The sequence below is a fragment of the Zonotrichia leucophrys genome, chromosome 10 (assembly GCF_028769735.1).
Source record: "Zonotrichia leucophrys gambelii isolate GWCS_2022_RI chromosome 10, RI_Zleu_2.0, whole genome shotgun sequence".
Lineage (NCBI taxonomy): Eukaryota > Metazoa > Chordata > Aves > Passeriformes > Passerellidae > Zonotrichia > Zonotrichia leucophrys.
Genome location: NC_088180.1, coordinates 6,024,490 through 6,045,748, shown reverse-complemented (window position 1 = coordinate 6,045,748; position 21,259 = coordinate 6,024,490). Strand labels below are relative to the sequence as shown.

The following is a 21,259-nucleotide window of genomic DNA, read 5'->3' as shown; positions in this document are numbered from 1 at the left end:
GCAATTAAAACATTGACTAAGATTTTTGGCAATGCTTCATTCTTATGACCTACAGTAACTGGCAAATGCTTTTTCCAAGGCCCCATATCCCTTCTTGATCCTCCAGGTTCAGACATAATTCATAATTAATATTTTCTCTGTGTGCAAGACTACATGTTCAATTGAGTCCAAACAATCTAGTTGTACTCTTGTTTTCATTTCTGTAGTGGTTCTATAGAATCATATTCATCCTTTGGAATCCCAAAGGAAAAACACACCTCCAAAGAAAAATAATTTAAATACTTGTTTCTGAAACAGTAATCTGAAAATTGTTCTTTCCTTTGCAGAGCTTACTCTTAAATGTATTGTGTCCTTCAATATGCATAGTCTATAAATTCCAATTCTTTACACAACAAACCACCACATCTGCAGTGAACTTTGAAACTTCTGCTCTGAACTGCTGGTGTTTCTCCTGAAACCTACAGAAGTTTCAAGTCCATGTAAGAAAGTGGAGTGCATGGTCCTTCACATGTTAATTTTCCAGCTAAGCTGTTTCTCTTTGATAACCAAGGCTATCCTTTGATAGCCAAGGATTGTGCTTCCCACATAGGTAGTACCTCAAATCAAGGCAACCTAGTTTTGTTCAGCTGAACACACACTGAAAGAGAAAAAGGATCTATTTAAAATCCTGGAGACACTTATTTCCACAAAAGTTCTAATTTTATAAAATGGTAAGAGAACATAAAGACAACTGTCTGCCAACCAAGAAAAAAATGTATATAAGGCATATTAAATGTGTCTAGATATCTGAGGCACAAAATACCAGACAATTCAAATGGAACTGATGCTCCTGAAAAACCAAAATGTGCAAGAAACTTTAAAATGCATGTGAAGAACAGCTCTACAGTAAAAATAGTGCTAGCCAGCTCTGGTTACAGCGCACAGCCACAGACAGTGCTCTGAAAATGTCTGGCCTGACATGCAATGAGAATTTCCATCTGGGAATGCAGTGGTATCTGCACAAGTTTATGAGGAAGGAGCACCTGTACTGGCAGACTCTGCACTGCCTCAAGCCATGAATTTACACCTCGGTGTCTGCTGCAGTGCAGACCAGCAGAGTAATGACAGCCCCTGTAAACTCCAGTGGGCTGCAGTACCCACAGCCCCCAGGCCCTGCAGAACCCATGGCAGCCACAGGGCATTGCAGCCTTCCTGCTCCCCCTCACTCCTTTCAAGGGCTGGTAAAGCCCTCAGTTAGGTGTGTGCACAACACAAAATCAATGCACTTCTACCCGATCCCACGCAGGGAGCACTGAGCTGGTGTTTGGACCAAGGAAGATGGGCCCTGGCAGAGCCATGGGGAGCCTGCCTGCCCCAGCCGCCTGTGCCTGCAATGCCACGGGCCAGGAGCTGCTCCCTCTCAGCCTGCAATTTCAGAATGCTTCTTGCCATCAATATTTCAGCTCTGCAACAAGATCGCCCTCTGAATTTAACAAGAAAAGTCTTTGAAGTGCTCCCCAAACCTGATCTTTATTAGCTGCAATCTATCACACACATAAGGCATTAATGCATAATGTGGCAAGTGCATCTATTACTGCTTTATATTTTTTCCATTCTGTAGCACTTTACATCTGAAAATGCAGTCTGTCTAATAATGGGGAAGAAAGCTCAACCAAACAGATGGAAAAAGAAGTATTTCTGCTTAACTTCACAGGTTTGTGGCTTTTTTTCTTTTTAAATTCTCACTGACAGAGCCTTCTGATTAAACCGAAATAACTTATTTTATTTCAGATTTACAGCAACTTGTAAAAGATTCAAGTCCAGCTTTGGTTTTAAATAAAATCTTAGTCACTCATCCATCCCACACAAAGCATCTCCAATGACCTAATGTGCACAACTGGAAACATTTGGAACTACTACCTTAGGAGGGGCTAATCAAGGAGCTATAATAGGAAAATTAACAGTACATTTCCTCAGCAATACCAAAAATGTGTCAAGAAAATACTCCAGCCATGTTTAATGCTGAAATTTTACAAATACTATTCCAAAAAAAACTAAGTAACCAACCAACCAAAAAATTCTGAGAAACAATAAATGGTTTCTATGAGATGGAAATTGAGCAGTTAGAAAATGGAAGGCAAATGCTGGAAACAGACCATGCTGGAACAGAGCATTATCTGCTGTAAAGCAATACACAAGTACATCCTGAAAGTCAGGCCTATGTCAACTCACACCTGCACACTGAAGACTGTTGCTGGTCTTTTTTGATCCAGCAAAAGACCAGATGACTGGTCTCTTTAAAGTTGGGTTTTTTTTAAATATAGTTACTACTTTACAGTCCCAAATTTCATTTAGTACCCAGGCTCCTGAGCAAAGAGCTACTTCAGTATGGAGATTGGAGTTTACACAGAATACTCCTTCCATGCTCCCAAGCAAACATCAAAAGCTTGCCATTTGCAGCAGAAATCATAACTGCTTTGTACAGCTGCTGTTCGCACTCTCAGCAGGGCTATCACCTTTCTATATAAATATGTTGCATAAAAAAAAATCCCACATATACAAGAATCCCTCCAATCAAATACCTGTTTATAGAAACACTACACAGTGCTCAGGGTGCCTAAACTGCAAGCTATTGCCTCATTTAATGGGAAATCAATGAAAAGCTACTTCCATTTCACACAGTCTTGTTCAAATGAAGAATGCCTTAACATGGAAGCTTTCAGCTTCACCATCTTGTATTGTCTCATCTGTCTACATTATTCAAATACACCTGCAAAATGGAACATGTTTTATGAGTCCTTCTCAGAACATGGGAGGTTTATGTACTAAGAATAGTTGCTTTCATATACTAGCAATAGCCTTCTTTATACGAGAAATATCAGCCACTCCAAAACTCTCTCTGGAAGGCACCACCAATATCAGCTATCAAAGACCCGGAGACAAACTCATGCCTGATCCATCTTTAGTAAAGTTTACAGACTTTAAGCAAAGTTGATGTATCTAGTCCTCATGGTTTGTAGGAAATTATGCCACTGTGCTATGACATCTACTCTAGGGTTTCCAGCAGTATTTTATTGCATTTTTATAGAGCATTGTTCTTGGAGCTGCCTGTTCTTTCTGGGGAGCAGTTTTTATGTGACTCTCATTCTACCAGCTTCAGCAGTGGGCAGGAGTAATCCTCCAGCAGTTTTCTCTACAAAAGCCCAATCAACTTCAATGGAAACTCAATTTCATGCATTCCATTTAAATGACTGCTCGTTGTGTGGGAGGAGGCACCACCTGAATGGTTCCGGCAGGAGGACTAAAAGGTTAAGCAAGTTTCTGACTGGTATTATCACGATAATCTACTTTTTAATTAAAAATTCATACTACAGCAGTAATCACAATATTTTTAGAGAATGAGCTCTAGTCTAAGTAACAGCCAGGCAACAGAAATGTCAGTGTGGTGCTACATGAGACAGAAGCATACAGGCAAATGTACAGCTGTTACTACAACGAGGGGGAATTTGAAATAAGTCTGTTGGGACAATTTATTTTGTTCATTTTTGTTAGAAAAAATAAAATCTAGGATGAAGAACAATTTATTTTCCACAAAAAGTGAACACCTTTAGAGCAACGTAAATGCAACTTAAAAACAACTCTGAGCTTGCAGGAACCCAGTCTGGAAACAGAAACTGCAGCATTATTCAGATTTTAGAGTTCATGTTTCCATCAAAAATGAGTTTCTGATAGAACACACATTTAAACTGTTTCTGTGATATATTCTTTCCTCCTAGATCATATACTTCAAAGAAAAAGAAAAAAAGCACTTCAAACCAACTGGCAGATACATTTGTCTTATTTTAGAATGGTTTAATATAGCTGCAGCTGGTAGCACTGTCCATTTACTGATGAGTTTGTCCAACTTTAGCCTCTCAGACTAAAACTTTCCACTCCTGTTATCTGTTTTAGTCTTTCTTTTTTTGACTGAAGCATTTCATCCCAGAATGAGCCCAAAGGAAAACAAAAGGAAAAAGTGTTTTATTTTTTCCCATGCTGCCATATTTCTGACTTTTTTTTTCCTAATGTAACTGCCCATTCTATTTTAATGAGTGAAATTATGTCAGCCAGGAAAATGGGTTTTTTGTCAAGAATACACCCTCTGCTTTTTCTATGGAAATCCACTCAAGTATAGTCAGGCCACAAGAATTTTAAAAATAATGCTGATAATGTTCTTTGTACACTTCCAATCAAAACTTGTTAAAGTTTTGCATCTAACCTGGAGGAACAATCTGTTCACAAGTGTGCTCCATACCTGAGGCTCAAAGAGGCTGAGCAGCTTTCCAGCTGTTATTGGAAAGTGCTCCTGAGGTCTGTAATAGGGCAAGGACTGAAAATGAAAAATCTCTCTTCTGTCTTTAATAACCACTTGAGCCTGTACCTAACATGCATGGACTACTTTGGAAAAACAGATAAATCTGGGGACTGACATGCAAGAGATGAGCAAGTCAGCTGAAGAAGGCATTGAGAAGAAGAAAGTGAAACTGGAAGGAACTGCAAAGAAGCAGGGAACTAAGCAGAAAGAGGAGAGACAGGAGGCAGAAGAGATGGGGAGACAAGATGAAAAATATGAGACAAGGTACTAAGGAAGTGAGAAGTGTGACTGAGGAGAAAATACAGTGGGACAGCTCCAGGCAGAGGAAGGAGCAGAGCTAGGCTGTCTGTGCAGAAAGGGCAGGAACATCTGTGGTGAGCAAGACCCAAGCACAGCCCAGGGAAGCATCACTGCCCTGTGAGGGCAAACTCCCTGTGCCAGTGCCTCACCTGCAGTCATCTCATGAGTTCTGTGAATACTGATGTATCTCATGATGGCATTCGGCTTTTGAAGGCTTTTTTGGTTTGTTTAAACACTATAAAGGAAGTCACAGGGCCTTAAAAGAATGTTTAATCTCAGATTGGAAGAGGCTGTCCATGCAATTACTGTATCACTTGGCTCTTCCTGCCTGTGAGGTCCTGCTCTCAATTCCATGATTGCATACCATGTTCCCCATATGACCTCTGACTCATTTAGTGTGCAGAATGGACTCACTCTGGGGAATGTTTAGCTGGAAGGGTTATTTACATAATCTCTGTCCCATTCACTGTAAAACCTGGTAGGTATAAATGGGCATACAGAATAAGGAACATGAAGGACAGTCTGCAGTTTCTGGAACAGCTACTCCACCAGTTTTGAGGGGAAAAAAGTCACCTATGGTGCAATTACTTAATCCAATCCTTTTCAATTGGTGAACTATGTACTTTCTGGTTTGGGGTCTGACTGAAAACCTCTGGACCTGTTTTACAGATGAGCTGCCAAATCATAATTACAGTTTTGGCAATGCAAATTCTGCTTTGACTATTGCCAAGTGATAAATATGATACTGAACATGGGGAAAAAATTCAATTCCAACTACTTGACAAGCAGCACTAATTATGGAACACTTCTCTTAAACCTCATTCTTCCACAGGGCAGCTCCATTTCTTACATTTTAGGTCTTGCTGTCACACAGCAGCTTTGTGAATTTTAAAGCAAACACTGCAGTAATAGCATCAACAACTAGTCCTTAGAGAAACCTTTTTTCTCACCTTCTGCAAGGAGCATTTTTAAGGCAGGGAGCCAAAGGCTGAATAAAAAGAGAATAACATTGAGTAGTGTATCAGTCATAACTAAGCACTTGATCTATGCAGAGACCTTGGGGTAAAATTTACATTATCAAGTAATTAAACAGTTTTCTTAACACAAGAGTTACCAGAGGATTGCTCACAAAACTCCAGTTCTGAAAGCTCTAAACTTATGCAGGTTTGACTTTGTCCTTTTAATGGCATTTTGCTGCTCAAACTAAAACCTCACGTCATCCAAAAAAACCTTCCTCAGAAAGTGACCCAAACTGAGGTCTCAAAAAAGCCATCAAGACCACCAGCATTCCCTGCTGTCTCTAACAAATGAAGATACAAACAGAAATTCAGGAAAAGCAGAATGTGGGTTGGCTAGCAACTTACTGAATGCTGCAGCCAAAGGCCAAAGCTGGTTTGCAGAATGGGGCAGGGGATGTTTCCCTGGCCTCTTCCCCTACAGATCACCCAGACCCTCCAACACTGCCTGACAGGTATGACCAACACAGGATTGGTTTTTCCACCAATGTAAGTCAAGAGTTTGAAGATAAACAGCCTCACCAAGTTATCACTAGAAAGAAGCTCTGTTTCACCAATTACATGTGTATGTCTCTACATGTGCAATGTGCTGCCTGTGTTACATCTGGACAGACACCACTGCTGATGAAGCAGATGAGACAGAGCACACCAGACTGGTTTGGGTTTTGTTGCTATTTTTTAATCTCACCACAATTTCAATTATTTCTGGGGTTTGCATTGTTCTGTAGGCACTTAGCTCTTAATGTATCATATGCAAAGGTTTGTTTACCTGCTCTGGGCACTGCAGGGCTTGCAGTGCCAGGTTTCTTTCAGAGCACTTCTGGGGGAGAGGCTTTGGACTTCATCCCTAGTCTGTGGTTAGGCAAAGCAACACATGCTTGCTAGACATAATTTGATGTTTGTATTTCCTAACTTTCTACACAAATTTTGGCAATTTGCTCTTTCCAAGTGCTGCTTAAAAATTCTAAAATTAGATACCAAAAAATTCCAAAACAAACAAACACCAACCAAACAAAAAAACCAAACCAAAATAAAACAAAATAAAAAAAACCAACATTCCCTCTTTCCCCAAAACCCACAAAACTAAAACTAAAAACTTGACAGCACCAATAACAGACAGTTTTCTCAGTACACATAGCTTAACTTTGGCATCTTCTCCTGCACTTCCTTCTTCCTCTACTCACCTTGGTCAGTACAAGAGAGGACTGGGACTGTACTGTGGTAGTTTCACTGCAAGTTCCTGTATTCATGTAATGTATGTTCTTTTCCTGCTGTCTGGCTTGAAAATGTCTTAAACTTATGCACTGATATCAACAATAACTGAACTAATCTCTTAAAAATATCATGAAAAAGCTACTCCTTTCATGAGCCAAGCAGACTGACATCTGACAGACCATGTTTTTATACCTGAAATTAATGGGAATAGTTAACAAATATTCATCAAAACAGCATTAAAAAGCTTTTTTGTAAATTAGTCATGACATTTGCAGCCTCCTCTGCTTTGAAAACCTGGATACAATTAAACTGACATATGAATAAAAAGCACATTTCTTGTTCAAATTATGTGAGTGTTGAAAAATTCCACACCGGAATTTCAGACAAACACTTTTGTCAATATGAATTGACAAGAAGAAACAAAGACAAGCTGGAATGCCTTCAAATCTCTCCCACAACACTTGCCTATATTGATAAATGACACTACTCAAATTTACAATGCACTGTTAAACAAAACTACAGATGTATCAGGAATGCAACCATCTGGTTACAACTCAGAAGTCCCAATTTTCATTGATGAGCTTCCTCCTTAAAACTTGGCACAGAAGTTACATCTGAATGATAACCAGGCAACCTAAATCACCCTGAGTCCTGTTCTACTGCAGAACAAAAACCCCTGTTCCATTTCAACAAGCATCCCAATGAAGTTTCCAAATCACTCCACAGGATTTTAAGTGCTAATGCTGCTATTCATAACTGATGAAGTGACGGAATAACTGTGGATCTTTTTCCTCTTTCCTCTTCTCCAAGACACATGTATTCCATTTATTCTAAGAATTAGCAAGGTAACTTCTCAGACAACTCCAACTGCTACATGAAACCTCCCATTCAAAGTTCACCAGGAAGTTAGGAAAGAAGAGCTTTAGGCAACTGATTTGTATTTTGATTTTGAGGCACTTAGATGAATTTTTCACATTTTTATGTCACACTGCCATTACACAAAAGTGAGTCTGAATCTTCAGCTCTTCACAGACACAAATTCACTCCACTTGAGGCAGACTTCTCCAGCAAAATCATGCAACAGGCTCAGAACTTCAAAATAAACCTCAAAGAAGAAGAAACAGGCAGCTCAATGCATCCTGCAGTACCATAAAATACTGAACTACTACTGTTAACCATAGCTTCTGAAATACTCTTATGCATTAAAAATTAAGAAAATACATATTGGGAAGTTGACAGAGTCCAAGGAAAATCCAGCTCCCTGAGCATTCAAGCTAAACCCCAAACATATCAATGACAGTGAATGTTTGAACTGGCTAACTCTAACACATTTAGTAGATTTTTTTATCACTGATTCATAATCTCAACCTTTGCTTTCCAGTGGAATATTTCTGTTTTATGGTCTTAAGGTGTTTATTCTATTCTAAGCTCTACTGTATTTTATTTATATCTCACTGCCCTTGAATAAAGTCAAAGATCTCATCCATAAGAATGTTACAGAATCCCAGTGGTCACTCCTCCCTGACCTGAAGAATACAGGACCTGGCTATAGCCATGTATACATTACCAAATATTAACCTGCACTTTCCTTTTGGTCTGTGCTTTTCTAGTTCTTGTCACAACAGGGCATGACTCCTGGACTCCTAGATGCTTAAAAAGGCTTAGATTTATTGATCAAACTAAGTAACCCAATTTTCAATTAAAACCAACAAGCCTCTAGACATCAAGGTGTTCTGAACTGTGTGATTCGGGACTGACTATGAACATTTTACTACATTAGTAAGTAATTAACCTAGTAATAATGAGTTTATGTAAAACAGCCAACTCTGTATTACTGCCACAAGTACAGAGCACACTTGCACAATAAAACCCTTGGACAGAGCTTTAAAAGTTACCCTGACATACTTCTGGTGACTTATGGCAAACAGTTTCCCATAATTATTTAAGCTCTAATAAGAATGCCATCATACAAAAGACTTCCTAATGCAGGGTTCTCAGATGTTGAAGGGGATGTCACATAACCACAGTGCAGAGATACTGAGGGAACAAGTGTGGTCCAAGAGCTCCATCAAAGATGTTTCTCTGTGACTTTTGTACACAAATGACAACTGATCAAACTACATGAGACCTTTACAAGCAATATCTCTGTGCCAGCCTCTGGTAAGTTCAGCCTGTACTGGTGACAAATCATTCTGAATTAATAATTTACACACCTCTGCTGCAAATAGCAAAACACTCAAAAGGAAGGACAGTACAGCCCAAAGTAATGCAAGCTTTCAATAAGTTTCCTATACACCCACAGAATGTCAGACTACCAAACCTACACACAATCCCACAGTGTTTGCATGGAAAATTCCTCACATAAAGTCAAGTTTCAATTTCCTCAGGAAAAGATATGTCATCTTAACCCCACTTTGCCACTTATGTCAAACACCTACTCTATACAAATCTCAAAAGGAGAATAAATAAACCCTACAGTAACTCCTTGGGAATAACAAGGGGCTTTTCAGTCTTAAAAAAAAAAGTTCACCCAAGAAATACATAGGCTTTTGTTAGTCTTCACCTCAATGGGTGAGCATCCCAACTACATTAAAGAGTGCACACTTGCAGCACCCCATATCAATTCTGAAAAGACTTGTCTGGGAATTATGTTTTCTGTTCCCTACAAAATTAAACATTTCCATTTCGACCTTAGCTAAAACTTGAAGCACTGGAAATGTTTCGGTTTCTATAGAGTGGAAAATTTTCAAAACTGCTTGGGCAGAACACCAGTGAGCTGGTGGATGGCCCAAGATCCCAGGTGCCAGGGGACCCTGCCAATGCCTACCTATATCCTTAGGTGACAGAAAAGCACATCACTGTTTAATGGACTCAACACATTCCTGCAGAACATTGTAACTCTATTTAATTAGAGTTCTGCATCCAAAAAAGCCTTTCAATGGCACAGCTGTAACTCAGCATCATTATCATCAGTAAGACTCTTTGGAAAATCAAATATTTTAATTTGTCCCATCTTGATAGAGCTGAGGATTGATCCTGAGTCTTTTACCTCACCTCATCTCTGCTACTGTAAAACCTCTTTCCATTTCCAAAATTGTCTTTTCAGGTATTTCCTATTCCCTGCTCAGGTGCCATTCTCAAAAGCTCTGCATGCAGGAGCACAGATCCAGCAGAGGACACTTACTCAGAACCAAAAGCCAGCTTTTCCATAGCTGTGCTACCACATCAATAGCAGGCACAGCTGGAAAGGCAGGCCAAGAAAGTAAAGGCAGTCATTGTCTTCTGATCCTATCTAGACACTTCTCCACAACACAACTGGCTTCTTGCTAAACACCAGTCACATCAAATACTGAAAAAAACAGCACAGTCTAACTGGAGACATGACAGTAATGCACATGTGGCAGTCTAGCAACTGGGAATGGAACTGGACCTGCTCAGCAAAACTTCATCCATAAATATTTCACCGAGCCCTCAGGAGTTACTCCTTCATACATTTTACCTTGACTGTTCCAAAGTCCTATATGAATTTGGCCAAAAAGTCACACCTCAAGCCATAGCTAATGAAAATTCAGATTTTACATCTATTTAGTATCACTCTTCATGCAGAAACCGTGGGAGAACAGGAATGGGGCTGTGGCTGATCCCTAATGGGGTGCACTGTGTAAGGCAGGTGAACAGATTTGAAGAAGCCTGGAATGCTGATGTGTATTGACCAACAACAAAAGAGAAAAAGGGCACACAGGTGTTATGCATGTGAGAAAAAAGGTATAACAAATGGTACTGGGGACCAATAAAGGGCATCAGTTGTGTGCCCACTGTTATGAACCTCCCTTAAGCAGTCTGGAATATCCAGAAGCCTGAGAGCCTCCTTGTGTACCCTGTCCAGGAGACCTGCAGCCTGGAGTTGGTTTACAAATATATTCTCACACGTTCAGGCACTCATGAAGAGCTAGTGACTTGGCAATGCTCGAGACAATTAATTACAGAAAGTGCTCAGTAAACAAATGTTCCATTTGAGTTGCTTCCTTTGTTCTGGTGGCAAACCACACAAAGAAGGTTGAATTCAAATTCTACTTCAACCACACATGCATATAATTCCTTCTCCTTTAATGCAGACAGAAATAAGGGAGATTTACTCACCACTTCCCTATTTCTGAAGGAATTGAGACCACATTGGAAGAATCCTATTATATTGCAGGTAGCTTATGGTTTCAGTTAGATCAGCCAGAGCTGTTTGTGAGGTAAGGAGAGATGTTTGCTGCCTATTTCCTGCCAAAGAGTGTGACAGGCAGCTCTGTGTTCTGAGGTGAGCTTGCATGCAAGGTGCTGAACAGGGGAAGCCACTTATATAATAAGAAAATAGGTTTAACGACCTGCAGGAACACTTGAACAAATACAAGCACTTCCCAGGCTCTCCCTAACCAAACCTCACCAGTTTACCTTTAATGAATCAATCTGTCAGTCATGTGAAATGAGTTCAGCTATCAATGAAAAAACAATAAATGTACAATAATGAGGAAATGACCTAATGGACCAAGGCAGATTAACTTAATTTGTTATTAATTAGTTGCCCTCAGGAGAAACTGTAGAGGGAGTGGCCAAACACCAGGATAAGGGTTAACAGAATACTTCAAATAAAGGAGATTTTCAGTTTTGGTATGCTCCAGGAAGAATCAAAGAAAAGAAAGAAATAAAAATATACTGTTCTCTGCTTGCTGGCAAGACCAGTGGTACATGTCGCTGCGGATAAATTAAATTAAAGCCCGCGTGCAGAAGCATTTAATCAGGAAGAACAAGCAAACAAAGTGAAACACTATCAGCCTTGTTTGGTTCTCATCCTGGCCTTACACTAAAACTGTTCTTAGCAACTTCTTTTTTATAATTACATTAATTACCACATTCTGGGGAGCAAAATAACCCTGAATAGCAATTACAGCCTCTCCAAGGCTAACAGAAACACTACTAAATAAAGAATATAATTATGTAGAGTTCCATGCCTAGGAGAAACTACTTCAGCTACAATTTCTCTTTGCTATTAAGCCTCCTGTATTAAAGATTTCTTTATAATTGTATTAATACAAGCAACAACGGCACAGAGGCAGCAGCAGTGTGCTCATCTATGTTTCCTCTTCATCTGTTGAATTCTTCTGTTTAAATAGCAGATTCTAAAACTAACATGAAAATATTTTCACTCCTGTTCTCTTCCATCAAAAGAAATCTGCCAATGGCCAAAGCACTCACCATGCTGACCTGTCCAACCACTGTCCAATTCACAAGCTCACTGCCCTCTACTCTGCCGCCCTTTTGCCATTCTCAGCAAACGCTTTCCACAAACCTTCCTTCTCCATACCTTGGCAATCTCAGATTGCTTCTTTCTTCCACCTCATTTCTAACTTCCTCATCTCTTACCCCTTGCCCTCTTAAAAGACCTTTTCCTGGAAACAATTTTGTCACATTAAGTCAGGCAGAATACTGTCCAACTTTGTGCACTGATGTGTGAGGGATGAAATAAAGACTGGGACATTTGTGTATCGCTTGGACACAGTGAGCAAATTTAGCTCAGAAAACTTTCCAAATTAATGCCCATGCACTAAGGTCATTTCCCATTTCCTTCAAAAAACAGAAAGTGTTTTTGGAAAGAGGAATTTGTCCCAGAGACTATTCTCAGAGGCTCAAATTAGCCGTTCATGTTTTCCATTCCAGACAAATACACTAAAGCTTTCTTGACATTAGGTCTTTTCAATCAACTGCTCCAGTCTCAATCAATGGACTCTATTCAGAAATAAAGCAAGAGTCATAACTAAGAAGCAAAAAGGAACTCATCTGATTTGTTTAGGTTGTGTTTTTGTTATCCTGTGTTCCATTGTTGCATATTCCACTATGCAGGTACCACTGAACAAATCAGGATTTCTAGGAGGCAGAAGAATCAGATGTTCACCCATCCAAAAAATACGGCCTGTCATGTCAGCTTATCCAGATCTCCTGAATATTCTGCTTCTAATATCCAAATACAGACTTCTGCATCTTTGCAACACTAAGTTAGATTAGAAGGACAAATAAGAAAAAGGTATTAAGAAGACATACTTTGGAAAATACTAAAAGGGCCCAGCAGAAACTGGAAATTTTAGCAGGATGGAAACCACTAATGGGGACAAAGAACAAAACCTCACTTGCCTCCCACATACAATGGGAGACTGCCCGGAGCATGGAGCTACACCCAGAAAAACATTCTGAACCAAATAATAACAGATTAAGTTTTATTTAAAAATTAACACAGAACAGATTTTCACTCCAATAAATTAGGAAGTTAAAAATCAAAGCACATAGAACTGAATGCTGGTAAAAGTATCATCTGAAACAGAATGCACAGAGCACCACAGAAAGGCACTGGAGTGGTCCAGGCTACTGGGAGCTGTCTCTAAATGCTGTTTAGAACATGACTAGCACTCACAAAGGGATAACCTCAACTTATGGGACTGAGAAGCAGACAGCCTTCATAACACGGCCTATCCAAACTCCATTTTTCAGTTTCTTTCCTGGAAAAACATTAGGCTTGTCAGTGATGGTGGTGGTTTCTCCCTGGCTGGGTGACAGGTACCCACTAAAGCCACTCTATCGCCCCCCAACACAACCGAACAGGGAATGGAAAATATAACAAGGGGTTAATGGGTTGATATAAGGATCAGGAGAGATTACACACCCATTACTGTCATGGGCAGAACAAACCTGACTTAGGGAAATTGAATTTATTACCAATCAAAATCAGTGCATGAAGCAAAACAAGTCTTAAAAACACCTTCCACCTAGCCCTCCCTTCCCCACACCTCTACCTTTTTCCATCAGTGGTGTAGGGAGACAAAATGGGGGTTATGGTGAGTTCAGCACAGGGGTTATGGTCAGTTCATTACAGGCTGTTTCTGCTGCAGCTCAAAGATGAGAGTCCTTCCCCTGCTGCAGCACGGGGTCCCTCCTGTGTGACACAGGTCTCCACAAACTCCTCCATGGGCTACAGCTCTTCATTCACTGCTCCTCTCTGGGTCCCCACAGGGTCACAAGTCCTGCCACCAAACCTGCTCCAGTGTGGGCCCTTCTGTCCGTGGAGCTGCAGGTTCCTGGCAGGACCTGCTCCAGCAGGGCCATCCCATGGTGTGACAGCTCCCTCAGGGCACCCCTGCTCCAGAGCCCTCCATGGGCTGCAGGGCCAGGGCAGCTGCACCACGGGCTGCAGAGGAACCTCAGCTCCAGGGCCTGGAGCACCTCCTGTCCACTGACCTTGGCCTCTGCAGGGCTCTTCCTCTCACACATTCTCACTCTGCTCTCCTGTGGCTACCTCACACCTGCACAACAGCTTTTTCCCTTCAGAATACAGGATCACAGGGATGGTACTGCCATCCCTGATGGGCTTGGCCTTGACCAGCAGTGGCTCCATCCTGGAGCTGGCTGGCATTGGATTCCCTGTTGGACATGGGGGAAGCTTCTGGCAGCTTCTCTGCCACACCTGCACTCCCTCCACTCCTCCCCTCTACCAAAACCTGGCCATGCAAACCCAACACACTCCACTCCTCACCACTGTGAATCACACACTTAAGAATTACCATTAAAATCCACATTCATCACACAAAAATCAAAATAACATCACACTGAATGAAAGTGGAAAATTTACACTACATTAATTACCTTGTCCCTTCATCATGATTACAACTAAAATTTTCCACCATTATTGCAATTCTCTGACATTGTTCAGCCCATATTTGTCACTCTCTGAATTACTATACTTATCTCAAATTCCTTCATGCTCCTGGATTTCATCAAATTAGAACTGTACATATCGGTAGATGAAGTGACTGATTAAAGCCCTTGAAGGCACAGTATTAGGTAGCTGTAATATTACAGATCTATTTTCAGTATTCCCTAAAATAAGTTCACAAAAACAATCATTAAATTAATTTTTAAAAAATTCAATTTAACTCAATGATTAGGTGAACATTTTGCATACTAGGGAAAACCAACAGCTGTCAAACACACAAAACACAGGAAAAGCAGACTTACATTTGTGTTGCAGAGTTTGTATTGCTTGTAGGCACCAATGCAGACGATGGCTGCAGCCCTCTGGGGCTGGGGCTGGCCCTGCAGGGCCTGAGGGCTGGAGTCACCGCCGTGGAACAGGCTCTGAGACACAGGGAACGAAGGGGACTGATAGACCGAGGGCCCCAGGACTTGGTGTCCCGCCTGAGGCCCCCCTGGCTCCTGGTAGAGGCTGCCATGCTGCAGGGAGGGAGCAGCAGCCTGGCTGTAGGGGCTCAGGAGGCCCGGGCTCTGCTGGAACAGGTGGCTCCTGGACGATTGGCGCTGCCGCCGCAGCTTCTGGGGCTGCTGCCCAGTGTCAGTTTGTAAAGGTAAAATGTACGGCACCTTCCCATAGCCATACTTCCCTGGACCAATGGGATTTCGGTTTCTGCTTCTAAAAACAGAGAGAGAGAGAGAAAACAGTTACTGACTCCATAAGCAAAGGAGCAGTTAAGTATTTACAGGACTTATCATAAATATGAACAAGATGTAGTCTAGCTTGATCTATTAGGAATCTCAGAAGGCCTTGATCCTAACACTGCAGTCTGACAAGTAAGCTGGCAAAAACCATTTCTCCCACTTCAGAGTAATGAGTGAATACAGCTATTCTGGGTGACATTTGCAGCTCAGGAAAGGAGACACCATTAAAGAAAAAGAATTTTCCTTCTGTAGATAAAATACATTTATGTTTTTAATATATATGCAAAACTGACTTGAACTCCAGTGAAAACCAGAGATTATAAATTGACATACTTATTTTCTAGAAACAGAAGTGCTACAGATGTCAGACAGCCACCAGATCAAAGGGACCTTTCTTTGGGTTTGTTTTTATTTGGGTTTGTTTTCTTCCCAAGTCTTATATTCTCCCAGGACTCTTGCTAGCTGGGAACCCTGAAAGTCATTTACCTCCCATCCCAGCCTTATGGCCACGTGGGGCTTTTAATCAATCTTCCTGGCTCAAGATGTGTGAACTAAAGTGCTGATTTGCCCTGGCAGATAAGCAACCAGCACTCTTGAAGTGTTTATCCCTGTTAATCTGCTCTGTGACCATGACAGTCATTGTTGAGGGAAGCTTTTGGTAGTTACAGCACAGAGAGCAGTATAATGGGTTTGGTATTCAGGGAGGGAAAGAAAAGCTTCCCATAACTATACAGGAGAGGCAAGAAACAGAACCCCTAAGCCTTGTCCTACTTAGCCAGACCTAAACAAGAGTGAGATTACACAAAATTAGTTTTTCTGTTGCTCCCTAGGCTAGAAGAAGAGCAAGACAGAATAAGAGGAAAGAAAGTACTCAACTTGCAGCCAACAAGGACAAAAAGGGGGAAAAATGCCACCAAGAATGGAGTTACCATCTAAAGGTAAATTACTGCTAACAGAAAAATATTTGTAGAAAAGCACTATGTAATTCATGTCAGCCCACAGCCAGCAGACATCTCTGATCTACTGTGTTCATCTCCAGCAGAGGCATAACAGCTGTTTAATGCAGGCCTGACAATCTCCTTTCTTTGGGCATAATTCTCATATACACATACACCTCTTTGATTGCTCAGACAAATCTCTTTAGCACTTTGCTAACAAAAATGATGGGTCCCTTTAAACTTAAGCCAACCTAAATATATTCTTTATTTCAAATAATACATTTGCCCAGACAAGTAAGAAAATCAGGTTTTGTGCTGTTAATGTAAGAGTTGTAGCAAACATGATGATGATGATGTAGCATTTTTACTGTTGTAACTTCTAACAATTTCTCTCATGCTGAGAATATGTCAGCTGTGAATAATACAAACTGGCCCCTCTTAGCACATTTGCAGTGTCAAAAAGGAATCTGGTTGCCGTAGCTTTTTCTAATTTTAGCCATAAGCAAACGTGTGCCTTGGCAAATCAGTGCATTATCACTGCCTCACAGCCTTCATGCTAAGAACAGTGCTTTGAACCTCAAGTGGTCTTCAAGACTGAAGCACTTTCAGAGCTGGTGGGCTGGTTATTTATCCTGAATAGAAACCCTCTTTGAACTAAGGATATACAGTGTCTTTAAAATACACAGGTAAGATTGCAAATTTCCTGGGCCTCCACCTCTTCTCTTAAGTGCTCTTGCCACAGCCTTTCTCCAACATACCTTTTTCATTTTTTCCCTTTTTCCATCACTTCCTCTCTCCTTACATTTCTCCCACTGCCTCTAAATGAAAGTTCCCTGGCTTACTTCCAGCTGAAGCACAACTCGTTTTCTTTCTCTTCTGATGTCAGGCAGAATAAAGAATGTATTTCCATGAGCTTTTCAGCATTTCATTTATCTTATCTCCTAGTATCAAAGTACTTCTCTTGTAAATGAAAAACTGCAAGGGTGAACATTAGCAAAACCACTCATTTATGACAACAAGGAAGACTTGTTGTACAGCTGCTGGAAAGTTTCCTTAGAATGAACCCAAAGAAGCTTCTGATTGCTCCCATTTTCAATTCACAACCTTTCACTGCTTCTGAAGAAATAATGTAATGTTTAGGAAAGGTAACAACCTTCAGCCTCCAGTTTCACCAGGGATAAGGAGAAAAAAAACTGCATAGGAATTACAGATTTTTTCCCCCCCTAGATTTTCTCCTATTGGCAGAAATAACTCCACAAGCAGAGAGGAGATGGTTTACTTCCCTGTATTCCCAGTCACAGCAATCACACTAATGAAAGACAACAGAATCTCACCACAGATTCTCAGATAGAGTAAAAACAACACCTAGACCTTTCTTTTAATTTTGTGTAGGGTTTGGTCAAGTTCGAGGCTTTTTTCAAAACCTTCAAAGGCTTCCTTTGCCAGGAGTCCTGTCCTGGAATGAACATTCAAGTCCTCTAACATGCTAAGGAAACCCCTGTCCTCAGTGAGTCCGGTCCAGCTGCATTTCTGGGTGCCCAGGGCTCAGCATTCTCCAGGTTCTTGCAGGTTCTCCTCACTGGGAATCCAGCAGCTGCCCATAATCCACTCTCTGAAGTGTTGCTGGCTGTGCTTGTGCCCTATCAACAGCCCAGAGCCAGCACCTGCTGAAGCTGAACTTAACACGGATCTATCAGCAGAAACAGAGGTTTCATATGCAAGATGAAAGTGGAAGAAAAGAGAGAAGACAGGTTACAAATGTTATTTATACTTTATTTCCCAAAAAACAGCCCACATTATTTATCACTGCAGAAGTCCTTTAAACTATACTGATTTGTGCTGTGGTGTTGCTGTTCTTAATTTCCATTTCAAAAAATGCTCCAAAACGGCAGTTCTTTGATTTTGGTTAGAAAATTACTTTTAAAGGAGCTGAGTCCCCTTAGATCCCTATCAAAGCTTTTTGGCTTAAATATGAGCCTTTCTACTCATCATGGTTTTAACAGAACTGCTTTTTAGTGGGCAAAATTGTCTATAACTGAATCAATTACATACATTAATTAAATCTATTTCTGTGGAGAAGTATGCCAATATTTAGCCTAATACTTGAGATCATAGCAAAATATCTGTTTTGCAGCACTACATTACTGTCATTAATTGACAGGTTTCAAAGGACACTACCCATCTACTCAGTTTGAGTATTTAGTACCGAGTTGCCTTGATTCTTTTTCTGAAGAACTGAAAGTGACTTATTAGCTATTCCTGTCAGCAATGAAACTATTTGAAAATATTGAAATATTATTCAAATATTTAAAATGTAATTAAGGAAAGAAAAAAAAAAGGGAGATGGAAAAAGTCCTTGGAGACACAAAATGTCAAATTGGAAAAAACCTGGTCCTAATTCTGTAAGTTAACAGGATCACTCTGGGCATATATTTTTAATGTACTTTTTTATTACTAGATAATGTTCTTAAAATAATTTCAGACATGCACATTTAATCCATGGCATTTCCTCCATAATTCAAAACTGTGACTGGCCTACAATTGTCCAAGTCAATCATTTACTTTCCTGCCCTCCTACTGCTTTTAATTTTCTTTCATGCTTTATATATTATTAGGCAGACAGTTAACAAGGTATACCTTAAAAAGATTCCACCATAAATTTTTTCCCCTTAAGTCACAAAATAAACTGTCTTATACTGTTCATAACTGTTAGTGAGTTTATACCTCACAGTGTTTTAGCAGATTCTTTGACAGGAATCATTTTTAACAAAATGACTGATCTACTGGATCTGGGAGCAGGTTTCCATCTACTCAGGAAGGAGAGCTCCCAGCAGCCAGGCTGATTCCCATCAAAAGCCACCCTGCACTGCCACTCCCACGGCAGCACAGCCTGTGCTGCTCTGCATTCCATGTACTCACTCTGCACCAGTTCCAAATCAATCTGGAGAAAATCACTTCAACATGAATGAATGAGAGAAGGGAGCCCTTTGACTGTTTCGTGTTACAAAATGCATGCCTGTCTGCTCACTGATCTGGAAACTGGCCTTACAGCAGTGAGAAGACATCTCTGAAATGTTTGCTCTCAAGAGCTCAGGCAGCCCTCTCAGAGAGCATCACTGCAAAGTGGGGCCAACAGCACCGACCTGTGCCACTCTCCAGCACGTTCTTCCCTCAGAACACCAACCTGTGCCACTCTCCAGCACCTTGTTCCCTTCACCAGCTCCAAGCTGTGTCACTCTCCAGCACCTTGTTCCCTTCCCTGTGCCACTCTCCAGCACCTTGTTCCCTCACCATCACACTGCAGGGCAGCTCAACAGGGCAGGCTGTTACTGCATCTCACTATTGGCACTTTCATGAACTAAAATGGGAACTAACTGCCTTTTTTACATTCATGGTAACTCTGGTAACCACACCATGATTTGTGGATATGCACTGTTTCCCATGTATCACACATACAGAAGAGTATCAAAATCATTGTGAACCTATCTGTCCTAAAAAATTCAACTGCTAGAATTCACAGAGCACCAACAATGTCTAAAAAGTGTTTCTTCTGAAGAAGAATGGATTATACCACATGACACCACAAAAACTCTCATTTCTATATCATATTAGAGGGAGAAGATATTTACATTTTTCTGAGACATTAAAATTAAACAATAAAGTCACTAAATAAACTATCTCTTGGGAACAGGTTTAATTAATGGGATGTGGACTATCTTAAATGAAATTTTCCATCCTCAGAGATCAGCACTGATACCCCAGTTCAGCAGAGCTGCAATATGCCCCGTACAATAACTTAGTATGTTTGCTTTTACTGATCTCTCAACAAGTGCTGTATAACCTCATTTATGTGACTTTCAACACTGAGATAGAATTTCAAAATTCAAACCCAAATACTTCAATCCTCTTTTTCAATAATACCTCTGATCCCAGGCAATTCTTAACCTCTTCTTTAAGATTTGATTGAATAATGCAACCATGCAGTTGGCAGGTAAACCAGCAGAAATTCAATGCAAGAACCCTCATAACTCTGCTGAGATGCCTTCCCTCCTTATGGGAAGTTTGGCTGTTTCTAGCCCTCACTGATGGGGCAATAATTCAGTGGTACCTGACTAAACAGCAGCAGGGTTCTCCCTTTCCCTCCCTCAGTGAGCCCAGCTCATAAGGGATGAAATGTTCAGTATTAAGAATAAGCTTGCTTAGGTGGTTTGCAATCATTACACTGTGTTATGGGGTTATTTCTGGTAATCCCACTCAAAGCATGCTTGCAGCAGCATAATAAAAATTGACATTGATTTGGTAATAATGAGACCTAGAGCGTGTGTGAGGCCTGAGCCATCCCAACCAGCTCCTCATTTTGTGAAGAAACACCTCATTTGAGCATTATTGCCCCTAGATCCTGTCCGGAATTTTATTCAGAAGGAAAAGAAACACCTTCCTCACAGGGCTTCAAATCCCCCAGGTGCTACCTACACGAATTGTTTGATTACCACTCCTGCTCTTGGATCTTTCTGGAAAATGTATCCTTACAAAGGGATCCAATCCTTCTCTATCTTCCTTCTGTACACACACCAACCCACAGTAAGCTGTTAGAACCGTAGTGGGCTTGGGGTAAAATCCATCACATTTTCATTCCATGAGAGAACTAATGAAAGGAGGGGTGGCCAAGTACTTGAGCTGGGTATCGTTCCAGATACTAAGAAAAGCAAACACTCATGCCAATAAATATAAAGCCTCACAACTTGAGAAAATAAAACCTTCTTGAACCTGAAGATCCAGCAATCACACATTTTTCCACCTCTAGGAACTAAACAGAAAAAGTCACAGAAATTGCATCACAACACTGTGGCTACTGGTTAAGGAAATAACAACAGAAGTGTCCTTTGAAAAGTTGACTGTAGACCTGCCAACAGAGTGACCTACATTTGCCTGGTCAGAGCATCTGTGAGAGGGGGCAAAAGAAATACTTT

General features: G+C 40.7%; 1 protein-coding gene across 3 annotated transcripts in view; it reads right to left on the bottom strand.

Moving 5' to 3' along the window:
* THSD4 (thrombospondin type 1 domain containing 4) overlaps positions 1 to 21,259 on the bottom strand; it is a 242,143-nt gene that overhangs the window by 175,396 nt on the left and 45,488 nt on the right. For all 3 annotated transcript variants that reach the window (XM_064722037.1, XM_064722041.1, XM_064722040.1), the window contains one exon: positions 14,914 to 15,325. In XM_064722037.1, coding sequence (XP_064578107.1) covers positions 14,914 to 15,325 — 412 coding nt within the window. The remainder of the gene's footprint in view (positions 1 to 14,913; positions 15,326 to 21,259) is intronic.